Below are 22095 nucleotides of genomic sequence, written 5' to 3' on the forward strand. Positions count from 1 at the left end.
AAGTCTGGGATGACAAACAGTGGCTGCAGAACTTTCGGATGAGAAAAGCCACTTTCATGGGACTGTGTGCTGAGCTCGCCCCCACCCTGCGGCGCAAGGACACGTGATTGAGAGCTGCCCTGTCAGTGGAGAAGCGGGTGGCTATTGCAATCTGGAAGCTGGCAACTCCAGACAGCTACCGATCGGTCGCGAGCCAGTTTGGAGTGGGATAGTCGACCATTGGAATCATGTTCTTGCAAGTTTGCAGGGCCATTAATCGCACCCTGCTAAGAAGAACCATTACTCTGGGGGACGTGCAGGACATTGTGGATGTCTTTGCACAAGTGGGGTTCCCTAACTGTGGAAGGGTGATAGATGGGACACATATTCCTATTCTAGCACCACCCCAGCTAGCATCCGAGTACATTAATCGGAAGGGGTATTTCTGTATGGTTCTCCAGGCGCTTGTGGATCGCCGTGGGCGTTTCATTGACATTTATACAGGCTGGCCTGGAAAGGTGCATGATGCACGCATCTTTCGGAACAGTGGCCTGTTCAGGAAGCTGCAGGCCTTGACTATTTTCCTAGACCAGAAGATCACAGTAGGTGATGTTGAAATGCCCATTGTGATCCTTGGAGACCTCGCTTACCCATTAATGCCTTGGCTCTTGAAACCGTATACAGGGAACTTGACAGGAGCAAGGACTGGTACAACTACAGGCTGAGCCGGTGCCGAATGACTGTGGACTGTGCTTTTGGCCGTTTAAAAAGGCACTGGAGATCTCTTAATGGGAAGCTAGACTTGGGGGAAAGCAGCATCCCCACGGTTATATCCGCGCGCTGTAACCTCCATAATATTTGTGAAGGGAAGGGTGAAACATTCAGTTAGGAATGGACCTCTGAGGTTCAATGCCTAGAGGCTGAATTTGCACAGCCAGAGAGCAGGGCTATTAGAGAGGCACAGCACAGGGCTACAAAGATTAAGGATGCCTTGAGGGAGGAATTTGAGGCTGAAAGCCAACAGTAATGTTTGGTGCCTTGCACGGGAGTGAAGTGCAGTGGTTACAACGTTAGCAGGAATCTGTTTTTCCTAAAATGATTTGCAGTGCCTGTTTCTTTCCTGGACCACAGTATCTTTCACTTTCTGCAATAATAAAGACTGTTTTCAAAGCCAAGAATTCATTTATTGAAAAGAAAATAACTTTATTGACAGACACACAACATTTTGGGAACTTAAAAGGGCGGGGAGGTGGGGTGGTGAACTGTACAGTCATAGGTTTGAATATGTCCTGTCTGGAGTGCTATGCAATGACTGCTGCACTTCAGGATGAAAATACTGCATGGTGATGGGGATTGAGTGCAGAGGGTAAGGGTCGTAGTTCTCAGGGCTGGTAGGTGAACGTACAGATGTTGGGAGCAGTTGGTGGTAAGAACCAGGATGCTGAGGAAGGGGGTTTGGAGCTGACATTGGGGCACGAGGGAAAGAGCTTTGGGACGGGGGGGAGGGGGCACAGTAGTGCTCTGCCTGCATGGCTACGAGTGACTGAATACAGTCTGTTTGGCGCGCCAGGATGCTTATCAGCTGCTTCGTGCTTTTCTTCTTAGCCAATGCCTTTCTCCTGCTTTCTCTTTCCCTTCAGTGCTGCATTTTTTCTCTCCAGTCCTGCAGTTTTTTACTTTCTCTGGCAGACTGATTCATAACTGCTTTCACCATATCTTCTTTGCTTTTTCATGGCTTTTATCTCAGGTTTTGTAGCCTCTCAGCAGTCCCAGATACGGCCAGTCGAGTAATCAAGGACACTGTTATTAGAAAGACAAAAATTGAAACATTTAATAGAGGCAGCATTGTATATAATCACAGTGAAGGAGTTTACAGTCTCACTTTAGCATACTTTCCAAATATCAAACAGAACACACAGCAATGAAGAAATGGTGAGTAAGGGCGAATGGGTGCAGGAGTTAATTAATCCTGGAAGATCTCTCGCTGCTGCGGGTCACTTGGGAAGGGGGACTGAGTGGTTCAGGGCTGTACTGGGGTTTCTGTGCATTGGGGGAAAACAAATAGCTGCAGGGGGACCTACACTGAACACTATCCCAACACTTTCCACAGGAATTTATCCTGGAAGATATCTCGCTGCTGTGGGTCACCTGGGAAGCAAGAGAGGGTCTTCTACAGCAATGCGGATTCCACCCTGGCCCCTATGCAGCTTGCCTGTGTGCAGCAATGGTCCCCCCCCACACCCCTCGCGGAACAGTGGCGCGGACATGTTAGTCTGACGGGGACAAGGACCACAATGGCTCTCCCTATAAACTTGTGCAAGCGCATTGCCCATGCTCTGGCAGAAACTTTTGAAGAGATTACTGAGGCCATTACCGCGACGTGATAGACCGCATCAATGGACTATTCCGCATCTAGGCAGGCATGCATGCAGCCTTAACCCCCCCTCCTCTCCCAAACCATTTCCATCCTGAAAATAAAAGATGCTTACCGAGGACCCGCTCCTCTGCTTGTCCTTCACCAATAAGTTCCAGCTGCTGCAACTGGCTAGCTTCCTCCTGGCTTGAGAAGAGCCCCTGGCTGCATGCCTCCTGGGACTCTGGGGTGTCTCCCCCCACCACAGTATCCTCACTCTCGGTTTCCTCCTCTCCCCTCGCCCCCTCTTCTCCCCGCTCTGAACTGTCCATCGTGGTCATTGGATTGGCAGTGGGGTCACCCCCAAGTATCGCGTCCAGCTCCTTGTAAAAATGGCAGGTCGTGGGGGAAGCACCTGAGCGGCGGTTTCCCTCGTGGGCTTTGCAATAGGCGCTCCGCAGCTCCTTTACTTTAACCCTGCACTGCACTGCATCCTGGTCATGGCCCCTTTCCAGCATGGCCCTTGAGATCTGCCCATAGGTATCGTAATTCCTACGGCTGGAGCACAGCTGGGACTGCACAGCTTCCTCCCCCCAAACACTGATGAGGTCCATCAACTCACCATTGCTCCATGCTGCGGCTCGTTTGGCATGTGGAGGCATGGTCACCTGGAAAGATTCAGTGATTGATTGCACTCCACACCTGGCTGAGCAAACAGGAAGGGGATTTTTAAAATTCCCGGGGCATTTAAAGGGCCGGTCACCCGAGGCCAGGGCAGTAGAGTGTGAACTGATGACCAGAGTGGCTGAACAGGCATTCTGGGATACCTCCTAAGGCCATGGCTACACTAGAGAGTTGCAGCGCTGGTGATGGGGTTACAGCGCTGCAACTCACTCTGTGTCCACACTTGCAAAGCACAGCCAGTGCTGCAACTCCCTGGTTGCAGCGCTGGCTGTACACCTGGTCTGCCTCGGGTGTAGCGATTCCTGCGCTGGTGATGCAGTGCTGATCATCAAGTGTGGACACCAACAGCGCTTTTATTGGCCTCCAGGGTATTAGGAGGTATCCCAGCATATCTTTTCAGCCACTCTGCTCTTTGTTTCACACTCCACTGCCCTGGGCTCAGGTGACCTGCCCTTTAAATGCCCCGGGAATTTTAAAAATCCCCTTCCTGTTTGCTCAGCCAGGTGTGGAGTGCAATCAATCAATCAGTGACCATGCCTCCATGCCCCAAACGAGCCCCAGCATGGAACACTTCCGAGCTGCAGGACCTCATCAGTGTTTGGGGTGAGGAAGCTGTGCAATCACAGCTGTGCTCCAGCCGTAGAAATTATGATACCTATGGGCAGATATCAAAGTCCTTGCTGAGAAGGGGCCATGAATGGGATGTGTTGCAGTGCAGGGTAAAAGTAAAGGAGCTGCGCAGTGCCTATTGCAAAGCCCGTGAGGGAAATCGCCGCTCAGGAGCTGCCCCCACAACCTGCCGTTTTTACAAGGAGCTGGATGCCATACTTGGGTGTGACCCCACTGCCAATCCGAGCAGCACGATGGAGAGTTCAGAGCAGGGAGAAGTGGGGGAGGGTGTAGAGGAAGCCGAGAGTGAGGCTACTGGGGTGGAGGGAGACACCCCGGAGTCCCAGGAGGCATGCAGCCAGGAGCTCTTCTCAAGCCAGGAGGAGGCTAGCCAGTTGCAGCAGCTGGAACTTGTTGGTGAAGAAGAAGCAGAGGAGCGTGTTCCCGGTAAGCAGATTTTATTTTTAGGATGGAAATGTTTTGGGAGAGGAGGGTGGCGGTTATGGCTGCGTGCATGCATGCCTAAATGTGGAATAGCCCATTGATTTGGTCTATCATGTCTCTGTAATCGGCCTCAGTAATCTCTTGAAAAGTTGCAGCCAGAGCGTGGGCAATGTGCTTGCGCAAGTTTATAGGGAGAGCCACCGTGGTCCTTGTCCCGGTCAGGCTAACTCGTCCGTGCCACTGTGCCGCGAGGGGTGGGGGGACCATTGCCGCACACAGGCAAGCTGCATAGGGACCAGGGTGGAATCCACATTGCTGTAGAAGACCCTCCCTCTCTTGCCAGGTAACACGCAGCAGTGATATATCTGGCAGTAGAAAATCCTGTTGAGAATGTAGGGATAGTGTTCAGTGCAGGTCCCTGCTCTCTGCTTTCCCCAGTGCAGGTCCCAAAGTACCTGCTCTCTTCTTTTGCCCAGTTCAGGTCCCTGCTCTCTGCTTTCCCCAGTGCAGGTCCCCAGGTCCCTGCTCTCTGCTTTCCCCAGTTCAGGTCCCAAAGTACCTGCTCTCTGCTTTCCCCAGTGCAGGTCCCCGCTCTCTGCTTTCCCCAGTGCACAGAAACCCCAGTGAGCCCTCAGGCAGTTCCCCTTCCCAGGTGAAGTAGTGGCAGAAACACTCACTCCATTGCTTGCCATGCCTTCGCTGCCGTGGCCTCTCTGTGCTATGTTAGGTATGTGGGAATGATGCTACAAAAAGTCTGCAAACTCCTCCACTGTGATAATAAACAATGTAGCCTCTGTATTAAATGTTTCTATTTATGTTTTTTTAAGTGACCTTAAATAATCCAGCACTATCACCGCCTGCCCGATGGTTACAGAACTTGAGGAAAAATCCTAGAAAATCAAAAGATTTGATCAAAGCAGTTATGAATCAGTACGCCAGAGAGAGTAAGAGGATGCAGGAATGGAGAGAGAAAATGCATGAGTGGAGGCAAACACAAAGCAGGAGAAAGGAATTGGCTACCAAGAAAAGCACGAAGCAGCTGATAAGCCTCCTGGCTCGCCAAACTGACTGTATGCAGTCTCTCGTAGCCATGCAGGCAGATCAGTACCGTGGTAACCCCCACCTCTCCCAAAGCTCTCTCTCTTGTTCCCCGGTATTTGCACAAAACACCTTTCTCCAGCAGCCTGTTTCTTACCACCCCTAGCTGCCCCCAACACCTGTACGATCACCTACCAGCCCTGATAACTACAACCCTTACCCTATGCACTCAACCCCCATCACCATGCAGCATATTAATCCTGAAGTGCAGCAGGCATTGAACAGCAATCCAAGCAGGACATATTCAAACCTCTGAATGTACAGTCCACCAACCTACCCCCCTGTCCTTTTATGTACTGTATTTTGAATAAATGATTTCTTGACTTATAAAACATTTTTTATTATTGAAGAAAGTGATAAATACTGTACCCCAAGGAAAAAACGGGCACAGCAAAGGCACCAAACATTACTGTTGGCTTTCAGCCTCAAATTGCTCCCTTAAGGCATCTCTAATCCTTGAAGCCCTTTGCTGGGCCTCTCTAGTAGCCCTGCTCTCTGGCTGTGCAAATTCAGCCTCTGGGCATCGAACCTCGGAAGCCCATTCCTCACTGAATCTTTCACCCTTCCCTTCACAAATATTATGGAGGGTACAGCACGCGGATATAACAGCGGAGATGCTGCTTTCCCCCAAATCTAGCTTCCCGTAGAGACACCCCAGCGTGCCTTTAAATGGCTAAAAGCACACTCCACAGTCATTCTTCACCGGCTCAGCCTGTAGTTGAACTGGTCCTTGCTCCTGTCAAGCTTCCCTGTATACGGTTTCATGAGCCATGGCATTAAGGGGTAAGTGGGGTCTCCAAGGATCACAGTGGGTATTTTGATGTCCCCTACTGTGATCTTCTGGTCTGGGAAAAAAGTCCCGGCCATCAGCTTCCTGAACAGGGCACTGTTCCGAAAGATGCGTGCATCATGCACCTTTCCAGGCCATCCTGAGTAAATGTCAGTGAAACGCCCATGGTGATCCACAAGCGCTTGGAGAACCACAGAGAAATACCCCTTGCGATTAATATACTCTGATGCCAGGTGGGGTGGTGCCAGAATAGGAATATGCGTCCCATTTATTGTCCCTCCACAGTTAGGGAAACCCATTTGTGCAAAGCCATCTACAATGTCCTGCACGTTTCCCAGAGTCACTGTACTTCTTAGCAGGGTGCGATTAATGGCCGTGCAAACTTGCATCAACACTATTCCAGCGGTCGACTTTCCCACTCCAAACTGGTTCGCCACCGACCAGTAGCTGTCTGGAGTTGCCAGCTTCCAGATTGCAATAGCCACCCGCTTCTCCACTGGCAGGGCAGCTCTCAATCTCATGTCCCTGCGCCGCAGGGTAGGGGCAAGCTCAGCACACAGTCCCATGAAAGTGGCTTTTCTCATCCAAAAGTTCTGCAGCCACTGCTCGTCATCCCAGGCTTGCAGGGCGATGTGATCCCACCACTCAGTGCTTGTTTCCAGAGCCCAAAGGCGGCGTTCCATGATGCTGAGCACGTCCGTTACTGCCACAAGCAATTTAGTGTCTTGCGCGTCAGGTGAATCAATATCGTCGTCTGACTCCTCACTGTCACTTTGGAGCTGAAGGAATAGCTCCGCTGCCATGCGTGATGTGCTGGCAACATTCATCAGCAAGATCCTCAGCAGCTTGGGCTCTGTTTGTAACAGAAATCGCGCTGCAGACTCACAATGCCGCCAAACTGCTTGGAATGTGTAGCAAAGCACCACGGGGTGTTGGAACAGGAAGCGGAAAGACCCCACCCTTTCGTCCCCTTCCCACAAGCCACAGTGCCAAAATGGGGCGAGGTGCTCTGTGGAATAGCTGCCCACAATGCACCACTCCCAACAGCGCTGCAAATGCTACAAATGTGGCCACACTGCAGCGCTGGTAGCTGTCAATGTGGCCACACTGCAGCGCTGGCCCTACACAGCTGTACGAACACAGCTGTAACTCCCAGCGCTGCACAAATGTAAGTGTAGCCATACCCTAATACCCTGGAGGCCAATTAAAGTGCTTTTGGTGGCCACACTTGCGGAGCAGCGCTGCATCACCAGCGCTGCAATCCTTATACCTGAGGCAGAGCAGGAGTACAACCAGCGCTGCAGCCAGGGAGATGCAGCACTGTATGTGCCTTGCAAGTGTGGATGGTGAGTAAGTTGCAGCCCTGGTGGTGGGTTTACAGCGCTGCAACTCTCCAGTGTAGCCAAGCCCTCAGGGTATGGCTACACTTGCAGCAGTACAGCGCTGGGAGTTAAACCTGCCTTCGTACAGCTGAGTAGGGAAAGCGCTGCAGTCTGTCCACACAGACAGCTGACAGCGCACTGGTGTGGCCACATTTGCAGCATCTGCAGCGGCATTGGGAGCGGTGCATTATGGGCAGCTCTCCCAGCATTCAAGTGGCTGCAACGTGCTTTTCAAAAGGGGGGTGGGGTAGGATGGAGTATGACAGGGAGCGTGGAGGGAGAGAGTGGGTTTTTGAAGTGCTGACTGTCAGCACCCTGCCTTCCAAGTTCCGACCCCCCACCTCCACCCCTCACTCACTGAAAGCAAACAGCAGCTGTTTGTTTTTTTCTCACAGACCAGATAAGCAGCCGCTTGCCAAAATGGACCCTACCCCCTCCCCTCCGCGTGCCCGCCACCTCTCTCTTCAAGCAAACATTAGCTATAGGTGTTCCAAAGGGAGCCTCCCTGCCTCCCTCTGCTCATTCACAGCAAACAGTAGCCGTGTTTGGTGTTTTGATAAGCAGTTCCCGGAGCCTGGAGTTCATAACAAAACAAAGAGAGGCATCACAACAAAACAAGGAGAGGAACCTTCACCGAAAAGGATTATGGGGAGTTTCCAGAGGTCAGTCACTGCATAATAAGGTTACTCCCTGTTTACACTGGAGCACCGGCGTCTCAGCCACTCCGCAGCAGCTGTTATTCCTCTCAGGGAGGTGGAGTACCTGCAGCGCTGTAGCCACGGAGATACAGCGCTGTACGTGCCTTGCCAGTGGACGGGAAATGAGTTACAGCGCTGTGGGCAGCTTTATTGCACTGTAACTCAAGTGTAGCCAAGGCCTGAGTGCCCATTCACAAGAAACTGACCAAATGCTTCACTGAGGCTACTTAGGATCAAACACATAGATATACAAGTATATGGCCAATATTCATAACTTCAAATACAAAATTGATACACACATACAGGGAGCATAATCATAATCAGCAAACTACAACCTTTCCATAGATACTGCACTGGACCTCCTCTGTTCAAGACCTGGTGCAGCCATAGGCCCCTGGTTGCAGCAGTGATCTATACGGTCACAGTTCATGTCTATAACGTCACAGTGGGCACTTCCGAGGGGGCTGGTCTGGAAGTGGGAGGGGGCAGGAAAGCTACAAGGTGGAGAAGGGGAGGGGGACAGAGTGTGATAAATCTGCCAAGATTTGTTTACTGTGGTGCCTAGATCCCAGCACCAGCCCCCTACGGTTTGCGGGTGGGAATTCCCTAATTAGTCAAGCAGGAAACACCCCCCTGGTCTGGGCTAGGGAAACTTACCAGACTTCAGTACTGGAGCCTGAACCTTCTAGCCAGAGGCAGCTGTGAGATATAAAGGGGCATCCACCATTGAGTCCCAGGGAAGACACCTCATCCCCTCCCATCCGGCTGCTGGCAGTAAGGAGGGTTTTGCCATTCACACCAGGGAGCTGTCCCTGGACCCTGCTGGGGGCTCCATCTCCTATCTCAGTCTCTGGCTAGTAGGTAAGTGAGGAATGTGAAGATGCGGGCCCCCTCTCTCTGCTGGGAGGAGTGAGGGTGCTCTTTGTCTCCCCTCCCCTTGATGCTTCCTGGCTGCTGTCATGTGATGTGATGTAGGTGGAACTATGCTGCCTGCCTGCCTGCCTCCCACAGCTTCCAAGTGATTGGCCCCTCCCCTGTGAACAGTGAGGTTGTCAGTAGGCAGCAGGTACTGAGTGAGGGGCTCTTGCTCTTTCTGGGGCCAATGGCCTTCGAGGAGGTGGCTGTGTATTTCACCGAAGAAGAGTTGGCTCTGCTGGACCCCGCTCAGAGAGCCCTCTACAGATATATCATCCAGGAGAACTATGAGAACATGACCTCGCTGAGTAAGGATTCCTGTCCCCTCGGTTATTAGAAGGGGAAAGAAGAGTTGAGGTTCACAATACCCCACAATGCGACCTCTACTCTGCCCTTTTCAGCAACACTCCAACAGGCCAATGACACATATACTAGCACTTTGCCCCACCCTGCTACAGAACACTTTGGGGACAGAGCACAGGAGCAAGATAACACAAAGTCCAGCATCTTCTCTTTGCTAAGGCAAAACTTGGTTAGGTCCAGTGCAGGGAACAGAAGCTACCTACACTTGGCCTGTACTCAACCACTGAGTCTACTGCTCACTATCCATCTCAGACTTTCCTAATGTCACCACCCCTTTACCCTTGCACTTAGGATTCCTTCACTTACTCTCATTGAGCATTGGAGACCATTAGCACATATGCCACCAGAATGCTGACAACCCTCATGGTAAGAACTCAGCCTTGTGCACCTTCATTGACACAACCGACAACACTTAGCACTGACATGAGGAATACCTGTTCCTTCGAGATTCACACGCACCTCTCTTCTTATCACAGTCTCAGCTCGGCCAAGCTCTTCCAACTGTTCCCTCCACTGTTCATGTAAAGCTACAGCTGACACAACACGCATAATGGCATGTTCTTTGTCTTCCTTCTGTTGGTCATTGATCAGTACATTTTAAGGCCAGGAGATATTATTCGGTCATCTAGTCTGACCTTCCATATAGTACGAGCCATACACTTTCATCCAGTTACCATTGAAGTGAGCGGAATAGCTTGTGTTTTGATGAAAATATCTTCCAGAAAGGCATCCAGTGTTGCGTTGCAGACTTCAAGAGATGGAAGTGCCAAATTTTCCCTGGTTGGTTGGTAAACCGTTGCTCCACCCTTACTGACCTATTCCCAGTGACATTTGCTAGCCCCAAGGTTAGGGAGTAGGGGCAGAGCTAAGCTTTCTTTTGCAGGTGTGGTGTGTAGTTCTTCACTTCCTGGTTTTCAGATGTTTAACTTTCACCACTCGCCACTTACTGGAAGGGCATGAGGCAGCACTAGTCAATCTTAACTGTGCTTTAATATGGTTTATGGAATCATAGGACTGGAAGGGACCTAGAGAGGTCACCTAGTCCAGTCCCCTACACTCATGGCAGGACTAAGTGTTATCTAGACCAGAGGTGGCCAACCTGTGGCACCGGAGCCACATGCAGCTCTTCAGAAGTTAATATGCGGCTCCTTGTATAGGCATCAACTCGGGGGCTGGAACTACAGGTGCCAACTTTCCAGTGTGCCAAGGGGTGTTCACTGCTCAAACCCTGGCTCTGCTACAGGCCCTGCATCCACTCCGCTCCTTCCTGCCCCCTCCCCTGAGCCTGCCATGCCCTTTCTCCTCCCCTTCCCCCTCCTGCATGCCACAAAACAGCTGATTGGGAGGTGTGGGGAGGGAGGGGGAGGCACTGATCCATTGGTGGGAGGTGCTGGGAGCTTGGGGGAGGAAGCTTATGGGGGTTCTGCTGATGTATTGCTGTGGCTCTTTGGCAATGTACATTGGTAAATTCTGGCTTCTTCTCAGTCTGGTTTAACTGCAATAAATAGTCAACCCTACTTCCTATCCATTCTGACTAACTCCTGGCAGTAGCTCCCTCCCTGCACTTCCTTCTGCCTGAGTATTTGGGTGGGAACTGGCTGAAGAATTCATCTCTTCCTCTCTCTCCTTTGGGGAAGAGTTTGGGGAACTTCAGTCCCTAATTTTTTTTTCATCTCCAGCTGTTCTTCCAGTTTGTTCTCCCCTTTTCCATTCCTGTTTGTGATGGTTTTTCTTTCTGTGTCCCAGCAGGTGCTGGGCTGGTGAGTGAGACCATGGAGCAGAATTCTCAACAGAAAGATGATGAGGAAGTGGAACCACGTGGCACATTATTGCAAAGATGCAAAGAGAGTGTGTCCAGGAGTTGAGATCAGGGAAAAGCCTGTGAGAGTCAGCACATTCCAGAGAGGTGGCAGGGAAACCAGGCAATGCAGAAGGTTAGTTATTCTGTTTATTATCAGACAACAACTTCTCAAGGAAACCATGGCCCAGCAGAGAATACCCAGGGGTGAGAGAAATAACACTTGTGTTAAGTGTGGGATCTGGTCTACACTACGAGTTTATATCAAATTTAGCAGTGTTAAATTGTATTAATCCTGCACCCGTCCACACAACAAAGCCCTTTGTATCGATATAAAGGACTCTTAATACCGATATCTGTACTCCTCCCCGACGAGGAGAGTAGCGCTGAAATCGGTATTGCCGTTTCAGATTAGGGTTAGTGTGGCCGCAATTTGACGGTATTGGCCTCCGGGCGCTATCCCACAGTGCACCATTGTGACCACTGTGGACAGCAATCTGAACTCGGATGCACTGGCCAGGTAGACAGGAAAAGCCCTGCGAATTTTTGAATTTAATTTCCTGTTTGCTCAGCGTGGAGAGCCGATCAGCACAGGTGCAGTCCCAGAATCAAAAAAGAGCTCCAGCATGGACCATACGGGAGATACGGAAGCTGATCTCTGTGTGGGGAGATGAATCTGTTTTATCAGAACTCTGTTCCAAAAGACAAAATTTTGAAAAAATCTCCAAGGCTATGATAGACAGAGGCCACGATAGGAACTCAACACGGTGCTGCGTGAAACTTAAGGAGCTGAGACACGCGTAACTGAAAGCCAAAGAATCAAATGGATGCTCATGGGGGGAGAGAGGAGGGACTGAGGACTCCAGCTATCCCACAGTTCCTGCACTCTCCGAAAACCATTTGCATTGTTGGCTGAGCTCCCAAAGCCTGAAGGGTCAAAAACATTGTCACGGGTGGTTCAGGGTATATTTAGTCAGCCTTCCTCTTTCCGTAAAAGAAAAGGGAGACAAATCGTTTCTTGCCTTTTTTCAATGTCATCGGATGCCGCTGGCAGATGCGGTGCTGCAGCACTACACAGCAGCATCCCCTTCCCTTCCCCGATGGCAGACAGTGCAGTATGACTGGTATCCATCATCATCATCCCGTGAGTGCTCCTGGCTGGCCTCTGTGAGGTCGGCCGGGGGTGCCTGGTCAAAAATGGGAATGACTCCCAGGTCATTCCCTTCTTTAAGCTTTGTCTAATGGAGATTCAGTCCTGCCTGGAATATCATAGCAGCTGGAGGCTGCCTTTCCCCCCACTTTTATCTCTGCTTTTATATCAGGATAGTGAACTCAAGCTAGCTACCTCCATGGAAAATCCTAGTGCAGTCAAGATCCAGGTAAATTTAACTTCCATGTACCTAGTTGAAGTTACTCCTGGTTCCCCCTCCCTGGAGCTGATGGACATTCCTGTTGGAGGGACACACACCTCCATGACCTAGCACAAAGGAGTTGATGGAAAAGAGTGGGGGGCTCATCCCAAGGAAAGATGAGCTGCAAAATTGAAAAGCAAACAACTCAGGTGAGGTAGTTGATAGACCACAGTGACAAATGGTGCCTTAAAGTTCAGTATGTGGGAATTAGGGAAAGGAAAACAAAATCCAGACAAGGTTTTTATGGACTTTAACTCCTTTGCAGCTTCTGTGGTGACAAATAAGGGCTGAGCTCTGACAGAACTGTTTCCCACACCTGGAGCATTAATAGGGTTTCGCCCCCGCGTGGATCCTCTGTTGTCTAAGAAGGGTGGACCTCACATTGAAGTTTTCCCACACTGGCAGCTGTCGTAGGGTTTCTCCCCTGTGTGGCTCCTCTGATGTTGAATGAGGTGTGAGCGCTCAGTGAAGGTTTTCCCACACTTACAGCATCCATAGGGTTTCTCTCCTGTGTGGATCCTCTGATGATTACTAAGGGTTGAGAGCCGAGCAAAGGTTTTTTCATATTCACAGCATTCATTGGGGCGCGCCCCCATGTGTATTCTCTCATGTCTAATAAGGTTTGAGTGCCTACTGAACTACAGCTAGGGGTGACCATGGGTCTGAGCTGGAGCGGCAGCAACAGCAAGGGGACAATGTGGGGGACTTGTCACTTGGGAAAAATGAAACTGCAAAATCTCGCTCTGTGCTGCAGCAAAAGCCTCTCATTTATCCCCTAAACCCACTGCATGTAAATCTCCACGCTTACCCTGGCACTCAGAAACCCACTCACTCCTGTGCACATTTTTAATTTTTCTTGGCTTTGTACAAACATTTTCCCCATCAAAATGATCAAGGACATTTAAAATGAGAAAAACAAAACCAAAGAAACCCCCACCAGTCTCCCCACCGCACATGGCTTGGGTTTGAATTTTTTTTTTTTTTAAATTTTAAGGCAATAAAACTCCGACTTCTACTGGCCAAATAAAAAATGTCATTCTTCCATGCTGCACCTAAGGCCTTGTCTACAGAGGTGCAAAGCCAAGTTCGGCCATGGAACTCCTCAGTTTCAGCGACATGATAAAACCACTTTGATGAGAGTCGTAAGGGTTTTTATGCAAAAGTTTTGGCACCAAAGTGCTAGTGTAGACACTGTGTTTTATTTTAGTGCTGTGATTGGCTTCTGGGAGGTGTCTCTCAATGCCTGTCCTGATCCCTCTAGTCAGCAGTTTCAACTCCGCTGCCCTGCTTCCAGGTAAACACCTTCTGCCCCTCCCCATTTAAAGGCCCAGAAATTTATGAAATTCCCCTTCCTGTTTGCTCAGCATGGAGTATTCACATCCCATCTTCCCAGCTGACCACTGGGGCGCCACGCAGCAAACACTATGCTGCTTGGAGCACTGCAGAACTGTTTGATCTGATCAGTGTCCAGCAGTGTCAGTTCCTCTGACTCCCCCTTGAACCCAGCCACTGGCTCGCAGAACCACCCCAAATCCTCCAGCGGCCACCCTGGCAAGACCTGCCATAGCAGGCTGGGCAGTGGCTATCCAGCTCCCCCCAGCTTCCTCCACCAGGGACCCACAGCACCCGAGGTTGCAGGAGGCACCCCTGGCCTTGGGGCGGACATGCCCGGAATTGCTAGGACTCCCTATGTCCAGCCGCTGATGCACAGAGCCACCCCAAATCCTCTAGCAGCCCCCCAGGTAAGGCCTGGCCTGGCCGGCCTGGATAGCAAGTGTGCAGCCTCCTCCATGGGGAACTCACGGCCCCTAAAACTGTAGGACTGAGGTTGAGCTGGTGGCTGAATGGGGACTTAGAAAAATTTCTAGACCGACCATCAGGAACCGGCCACTCATGCCTAGCCGAGCCTGACAGGTGCCGTGTCCAGTGTGAGTGGTCATGAATTATTACAATCCTTACAAGATTCCCATGGAAGGTGGGTGTATAGCTTGAATAACAAGTCAAGAGAAAGGAAAGTCTGCACATGAGGGACAGAACTTCATGGAACAGTGGTTTTATTTATTCCCTCCCGTGCTAACAAAGGTATTAATAACATCTAGGGAATACAATGGAGCCCTTTGACTAAAAAGCCTGGCAGTTCTTCCTTGGTGGTATTCTGGCATGCCCAGGCTGAAAGGACTTTTTCATTGAGCTTCAGCCATTTCCCTCTTGCTCCTAGAGAGAAACCATAGTATTTGACTTCATTGGCCCCAGTCAGTTCTTTAATCTGATTTGTCAACGTTTTAAAATGCCTCCCTTTCTCTGCTGCAGCATCGTTGAAGACTTTTTCCTTATAGTCAAATCAAACTGTGACATCTACCACCAAGACTGTTCCATCTTTAACAAATATGAGGTCTGGTTTCCTTAGTTCATTCTCAGCAGAGTGTAAGTGGGGTTCTTCATAAATCACCCATTTCACTTCATGGGCTTCCGCTTCAATGTATCACAGTTTATTCTTCATATGCGGGCCCCCAGGACTGCAGGACATTGTGAGCTAAAATGTGAGCTAATGATTCGTAAGAGGCAGAGCAGTGCCTGCAATTCAGTTTGATTATTCTTGCCACGTCCTAGGTATTCTTTGATAGAATGCATTTTTTATCTGAGTTTGAGGGCTGTCAGAAACTGATGTTCTGAGAACCCACAATGAAATTTCAACCAATCATTACTGATTGAATCATCATAAAAGTGTTCAGCTCCACTGCCTTGGCATGGTAGATTTTTCCAGTGGGATAATTCTGCATCTCTCCAGTTTCATAGGATTTTTTGTGTGTGTGTGTGTGTGTTTGTTTGTTTGTTTGTTTGTTTGTTTGTTTGTTTGTTTGTTTAGGCGCCAGTTTCTCCCACACATTGAGAAGTTCCAAGACACGATGTGGTAGTCTGTAGTAAACACAGACTAGGTGTGTCATCATAGTTATCTCTTTCTCATTCCTCACTGGCAGCCACCCAGAGATTTTGAAATTCTTCTTCTATATTGCTTGCCAATGCAATGCACTGAATTCTTTTATCTTCTGAATACGCAATTCTGTGCAGTTGCCTTGCCTGAACAGATGGGATGAAGTGAGTCCATCATCTCTTGATCTGGCATAAATGAAGCCATTACAGGTGTCTGTTGGTAGATGGAGCTACTGATTCACAGCATTCCTAATGTTGTCATCCAGGGAAGACAGTAAGGTCTTTTTAGAATTGGTGTGCTCAGCTAGATAAATGATCCTCGGTACTGTAAATGTGTTTAGCATAATCAGTTTTTGCTAAGGTTTTAGTGGGACTTTGTTCATTCTTTCAAGTCAAGTGTCAAGCTTTTCTGATAATGCCAGTTTGGAAAACCCAATCCGTGGGTCAACCTTCAGTACCAGGTATTTCTCAGACCATGATCATATTCAGCCCGTCCTTGTTGACTTTCCAGGCTTCACAGTTATTGACAGTAAATGAGTCATCAGTTGGGCTCAGGAAGAATCCCTAGTATTTCTTAGCTTGCACTTTGAGACCAGACCAGACAGCCTGCAGAAGGCTTCTAGTATTTCGATGTTTGCATTCATAGCTTCCCAAGTGTCCTTTAGCATGACTTAGATCATCTGCAAAGGCAAGTGTTGTAATCTTTTGTGTCCCATATGAGAATCCCAGACCAGCCTTCTCTCATGCTGAGATTAGAGGATCTAGCATGAAATTGAATAGCAGTGGTGACATAGGGTCTCCTTGTTGTACGCTAGTTTTTATTTCAATGGCAGGGCTGAGTTCCTTCCCTGCTTCCATGCGGGTATGGATGTTCTTATAGGAGTCACAAATTATGTCAACAATGTGGTGATCCAGGCCCCTGTCCTGTATGATATGGTCATTGGATACTGAGACACGTGTTGGCTATGTCTATGAACACTACTCCTAGTGGCTTTTTGTTCTTTCTGGCTTGCTTTTTTATGGTATGGAGAATGTTGAGGTTCTCCGAGCAGCCTGGTGCAGCGATAAATCGTCTTTGATGTGCGTTTAATGGGCATGCTTTTGTCAATTTGTTCATTAGTATTCTTGAGAAAAGCTGTAGCGCTCTAGACCCATCTGATGATAAGAGGCCTCCAATTTCCCAGATCTTTCAGCACCTCGGAGTCTCTTGTTTTCAGGATCAATAGGGAATGGCATTATTTTATACCATCAAGTATTAAACTTGTAATCAGCTATGTGTTGAATAGTCCAGGCAGTGTGTGGCCTTCAAGGTCTACTCGGAGTAAGTCCCTCAAAATGACCTTGTCAGGTCCTGGAGCTGAGTTCCTGTTCATCCCTCTTGTGTTCTTAATGATTTCTTTAGATGAAATTAAGATGTTGAAAGCAGAGTTGTCAGCAGTAGCATGAGATTTGAACTGGCCTAGTCCTTCAAAGGGTGTTTGGTTCTCCCATTTGTCGTTATATACCTGGAGGACTTCTGCAAGCAGGATCAAGGATTCATAGACTCTAGGACTGGAAGAGACCTCGAGAGGTCATCGAGTCCAGTCCCCTGCCCTCATGGCAGGACCAAATACTGTCTAGACCATCCCTGATAGAAATTTATCCAACCTACTCTTAAATAGCTCCAGAGATGGAGATTCCACAACCTCCCTAGGCAATTTATTCCAGTGTTTAACTACCCTGACAGTTAGGAACTTTTTCCTAATGTCCAACTTAAATCTCCCTTGCTGCAGTTTAAGCCCATTGCTTCTTGTTCTATCATTGGAGGCTAAGGTGAACAAGTTTTCTCCCTCCTCCTAATGACACCCTTTTAGATACCTGAAAACTGCTATCATGTCCCCTCTCAGTCTTCTCTTTTCCAAACTAAATAAACCCAATTCTTTCAGCCTTCCTTCATAGGTCATGTTCTCAAGACCTTTAATCATTCTTGTTGCTCTTCTCTGGACCCTCTCCAGTTTCTCCACATCTTTCTTGAAATGCGGTGCCCAGAACTGGACACAATACTCCAGTTGAGGCCTAACCAGCGCAGAGTAGAGCAGAAGAACGACTTCTCGTGTCTTGTTTACAACACACCTGTTAATGCATCCCAGAATCACGTTTGCTTTTTTTGCAACAGTATCACACTGTTGACTCATATTTAGTTTGTGGTCCACTATGACCCCTAGATCTCTTTCTGCCATACTCCTTCCTAGACAGTCTCTTCCCATTCTATATGTGTGAAACTGATTGTTCCTTCCTAAGGGGAGCACTTTGCATTTGTCTTTATTGAACTTCATCCCGTTTACCACAGACCATTTCTCCAATTTGTCCAGATCAGTTTGGATTTTGCCCTGTCCTCCAAAGCAGTTGCAATCCCTCCCAGTTTGCTATCGTCTTCAAACTTAATTAGCATACTTTCTATGCCAACATCTAAGGCGTTGATGAAGATATTGAACAAAGCCGGTCCCAAAACAGACCCCTGCAGAACCCCACTTGTTATACCTTTCCAGCAGGATTGGGAGCCATTAATAACTACTCTCTGAGTACGGTTATCCAGCCAGTTATGCACCCACCTTATAGTAGCCCCATATAAATTATATTTGCCTAGTTTATCGATAAGGATATCATGCGAGACCGTATCAAATGCCTTTCTAAAGTCTAGGTATACCACATCCACCGCTTCTCCCTTATCCACAAGGCTCGTTATCTTATCAAAGAAAGCTATCAGATTGGTTTGACATGATTTGTTCTTTACAAATCCATGCTGGCTAATCCCTATCACCTTACCACCTTCCAAGTGTTTGCAGATGATTTCTTTAATTACTTGCTTCATTATCTTCCCTGGCACAGAAGTTAAACTAACTGGTCTGTAGTTTCCTTGGTTGTTTTTATTTCCCTTTTTATAGATGGGCACTATATTTGCCCCTTTCCAGTCTTCTGGAATCTCTCCCGTCTCACATGACTTTCCAAAGATAATAGCTAGAGGCTCAGATACCCCCTCTATTAACTCCTTGAGTATTCTAGGATGTATTTCATCTGACTTTTCTAAGTGATTTTTAACTTGCTCTTTTTTTATTTTACCTTCTAAACCTACCCCCTTCCCATAAGCATTCACTATATTAGACATTCCTTCAGACTTCTCAGTGAAGACCGAAACAAAGAAGTCATTAAGCATCTCTGCCATTTCCAAGTTTCCTGTTACTGTTTCTCCCTCCTCACTGAGCAGTGGGCCTACCCTGTCCTTGGTCTTCCTCTTCTAATGATAGATGATAGAGGCGAGCTTGCATCTGTCATTTTCAAAGAGATATCTTTGGTATCTTTTGTAGGTTCTATTTTGTGCTGCTCTTTTTTTTTCATCTAAGCCTTTTTCTTTCCTCTCTTTTTGTTTGTGGCCATTTTATTCCATCTGTTCTTTGACTCAGGAGCTTTTGTTAGGAAGGAAGAGAGGATGTCAGTGGAGGTGGATTCAACAAGGTACCTGAAATTGGAGTTTCCAGCCACCCATGCATTTATAACTTCCATATCAAACGTTATCTGACCTTGGAGTTTCTGGTCTGTGCCTTGGTTTATTAGGCTTTCATTTATTTTACGCATGTAGGTGTCCTTTAGCCCAGTAATGATATTGGGCTTGTCAGATATAAAACATGTTTTTCCCCCAGGTCTTGGGTCAGCTGTCCTCAGTTTGTTTTTTTTATGGAGACCCAGTAATTGCCATTTTTCACTTATTTAGCAGTTTTGGTTTTAATATGCTCCGCAATCACAATATTTATGCATCTTTTGCCCCAAAATGTTGTTAAAGTCAATGAGGAGTTGCTCTTCGTCAGCTGTCCAACAACTCTTGTGTTTTCTGTGCTATGAGTTCTGTTTAGGTTGACCGGCTTGGATACGCTCTTCCTTTCATATTGCCGGATGAGTTATTCTTTTATGTTGGGAGACACCAATGTTGGTGTCAAATCGCTTGGCACATACTTCACAAGCCCAGTCACCTCCTGCTCTTCTGCTGGTCTCCCTTTACATTTAGCAGTGTGACATATAAGACTGTGTACCGTTTGGGTCACTTTTTTTTTTATACAAGGAGTATAGGAATTCCACATCTTTCCCACCATGATTACACTTAAGGTGGATGCTTGGAGCACTCGATTTGCCAACATGATCTCCACAGAAAGGAGATGCTGGATTATCATTAGGCAGCTGTATTAGAATCTTTCCCTGTACTCCATTTACACCTGTTCCTTCTGTCACCTCAATAGTGGAGATGTTGTGGTTGATTTGATCATTGAGGTTATCTTTAATTCTGTTTGTCCCTGCTTTGGAGCCTTCAGCACCAACTTCCTCTTCATAAGTGGTGTTCGTAGAGAGGCCAAAGTCTGACAGTCTGTTAGGTTTTAAAGTCTCCTTGAATGTTGTGTTTATGATTTCTGTAGTGAGAATTGGGCAGATCCTCTGTGTCTTTCCTTTTTTCCATGCCATAGTTTGGCACTTAGTAGCATTGTCCTTGGTATTATCTTGCAAGGTACCTGATGTGGGATGTACCTCATTTATGGCCTTGATTCTCTGTATGGCACATCACTGGGGTAGCCACTTCCCTGGGCACACAGTTGGAGTAGTGGCAAGCTATATTGTGGAATTGAGAGGATTTACCACACTTTTTACAGACCACTCTAATGGCCTTACTTTTGTGTACCACATTAATGTGCTTAGCCTACTTTCCAAATGTAGTTAAAATCTGTGGAAAATGGGAAAACTCAAACAATCAATGGGATATTCTAAATAAAAACTCTGTCTTTCCATGAACTACTATTTGGTTATGCATTTAAATACTTAAAACTAGTCTTAAAATTGTCCACATCTAAATTATTAAAAGCGTCATTGGTAAAAACCTTAGGTAAAAATGATAAATAATTTTCAACCTGGTCCTCACCTATTGATTCAGTTTCGACTCCCATTATGTCTTCGACAGGGAGGTCACCTGTCTCAAGCTTTTGATATATCCACTCGCTAAAAAATATTTTGTCCATAGATCCAGTGACCTGAATCACTCCCCTAATATATTTTACACTGCCAGCCGGGCATCAAAGCTGGCAGCGTGGTGGGGGGGTTGTTTACCTGGTCCAGGGCCAATCCAGTACGTAAATTAATTTATTTTCTCCATAACTAAAAGCTATAACCCTTCACAGGGGGATGCTATCCCTTACCCGGGGAGACTAACCCTTACCAGTGGGATTCAACCTGTACCTGGAGTAGGCTACCCTTGCCAGGGGGAAAACACCCTTACGAGGGAAGCAGATTTGCTTGGGGCTGCCCACCCCAATCCGTCACCCCAATGAGGGTGAGGATTTGCCCTCTGCAATCCGCCTGGCTATTCAAGATGGTTAACAACTCTCACCATGAGGAAGTGGCAGTAGGACTTACCATCCAGAGGCTTTGTGCACTGAGGGGTCCCAGCCAGCATAATGCTAAGCGCTAACGGGAGTGTGGAAGAGGGCTCGGATCTTGGCAGAGATTGCCCCATCGGCCCCTTCTCCACTTCACCGGATACTCAATCCACCACCACACTCAGGTATTCATAAGTGTCCGGGCTCGACATCTGGGTGGGTCCTGAAATGCATAGATAGTCATTGAGAGAGTCATAGTCATAGTTACTCCCATCATTTACCTTCACTGATGAGGCATTTGGCTGTTTACGTACAGGCAAGACTACCTCTCCTTTCCTGGTTGCAATAAGCGGCCAGTCCGCATCCACATCCAGTAGTTAAAAAAATAAACTGATAATTTAAAATATAATTTAATCCATTTATTAAGTATTTATTCTATGCGTTTAAAACCATTGTATAAAAGGACCAATAGGAAATTAGCAATGAATATAAAGGTACTAAAACCTATAATCCAAAGTTTAAAACATGGAAACAGAATAGCTAAAATTTAGTTTTAGTAAGATACATGGAATGGGAACTGCAGGATCTTTACTGGTCACTGAATATAGCCATCATGTCGACTGTGGAATATAAAACAAGTCTACGGATGCTCTCTTTACAATTTTTACTTCTATCAGTTCCCAAGATTTGTAGCAAATCATTGTTTCCTTCGCTCCACTTGCCATGCGCTTCAAGTATGAAGCCAAAGAAGTGGATATTTTTACCTCCTCTTAAATTTTTGATCTCTTCCTCTAACTCGAGGTAATAAGTCACCTTGTCTCTGTGAGCTAGCTCCAAACTTCCAACATTGTTCTCCCACCGCACTGTGACATCGACCATATCCCCTCTTGTAAATATAATGTCCGGTTTTCTCAACTCTCCCTTACTGTTTCTTAAATGGGGTTCTACTATTGTCTTCCACCCTAGTTTGACTACCTTATCTATAACTGCAGATACTACTCTATTATGTCTTTTGATCCTTGCATTCTTAGTTTTATAGCATTGACCAGAAATTGACACCTGTGTTACGGTTTGACAGGTGTACCACCCCAGTCAAACTCCCCACCTGACGCTGTCCCCGGAGCAGGTCATGCCCGGCACGTGCCAGGCGCTTGGTGCCAGAATCGGGGCTCGCCCCTCCGCCTCAGTGGGTAAGTGAAAAAATGATAAGAGTAGTGGTATTTCACCGGCGGCCCGGAGGCTTCCC

The 22095-nt window shown here is 47.8% G+C and overlaps 1 protein-coding gene across 10 annotated transcripts in view; it reads left to right on the forward strand.

Annotated features, from left to right (window-relative positions):
- The window catches only part of LOC115658020 (zinc finger protein 558-like), a 43162-nt gene that overhangs the window by 4429 nt on the left and 16638 nt on the right, over positions 1 to 22095 (forward strand). For 4 of the 10 annotated variants that reach the window (XM_030576476.1, XM_030576475.1, XM_030576472.1 and 1 more), the window contains exons 4-5: positions 11062 to 11249; positions 21928 to 22039. In XM_030576476.1, coding sequence (XP_030432336.1) covers positions 11062 to 11180 — 119 coding nt within the window. In that variant the 3' untranslated portion in view covers positions 11181 to 11249; positions 21928 to 22039. Of the gene's footprint in view, positions 1 to 11061; positions 11250 to 13732; positions 13817 to 21927; positions 22040 to 22095 lie in introns of those variants that run through there. The other 6 variants (XM_030576479.1, XM_030576478.1, XM_030576477.1 and 3 more) reach the window with 4 other exon arrangements.

Source organism: Gopherus evgoodei, chromosome 9, assembly GCF_007399415.2.
Source record: "Gopherus evgoodei ecotype Sinaloan lineage chromosome 9, rGopEvg1_v1.p, whole genome shotgun sequence".
NCBI lineage: Eukaryota > Metazoa > Chordata > Testudines > Testudinidae > Gopherus > Gopherus evgoodei.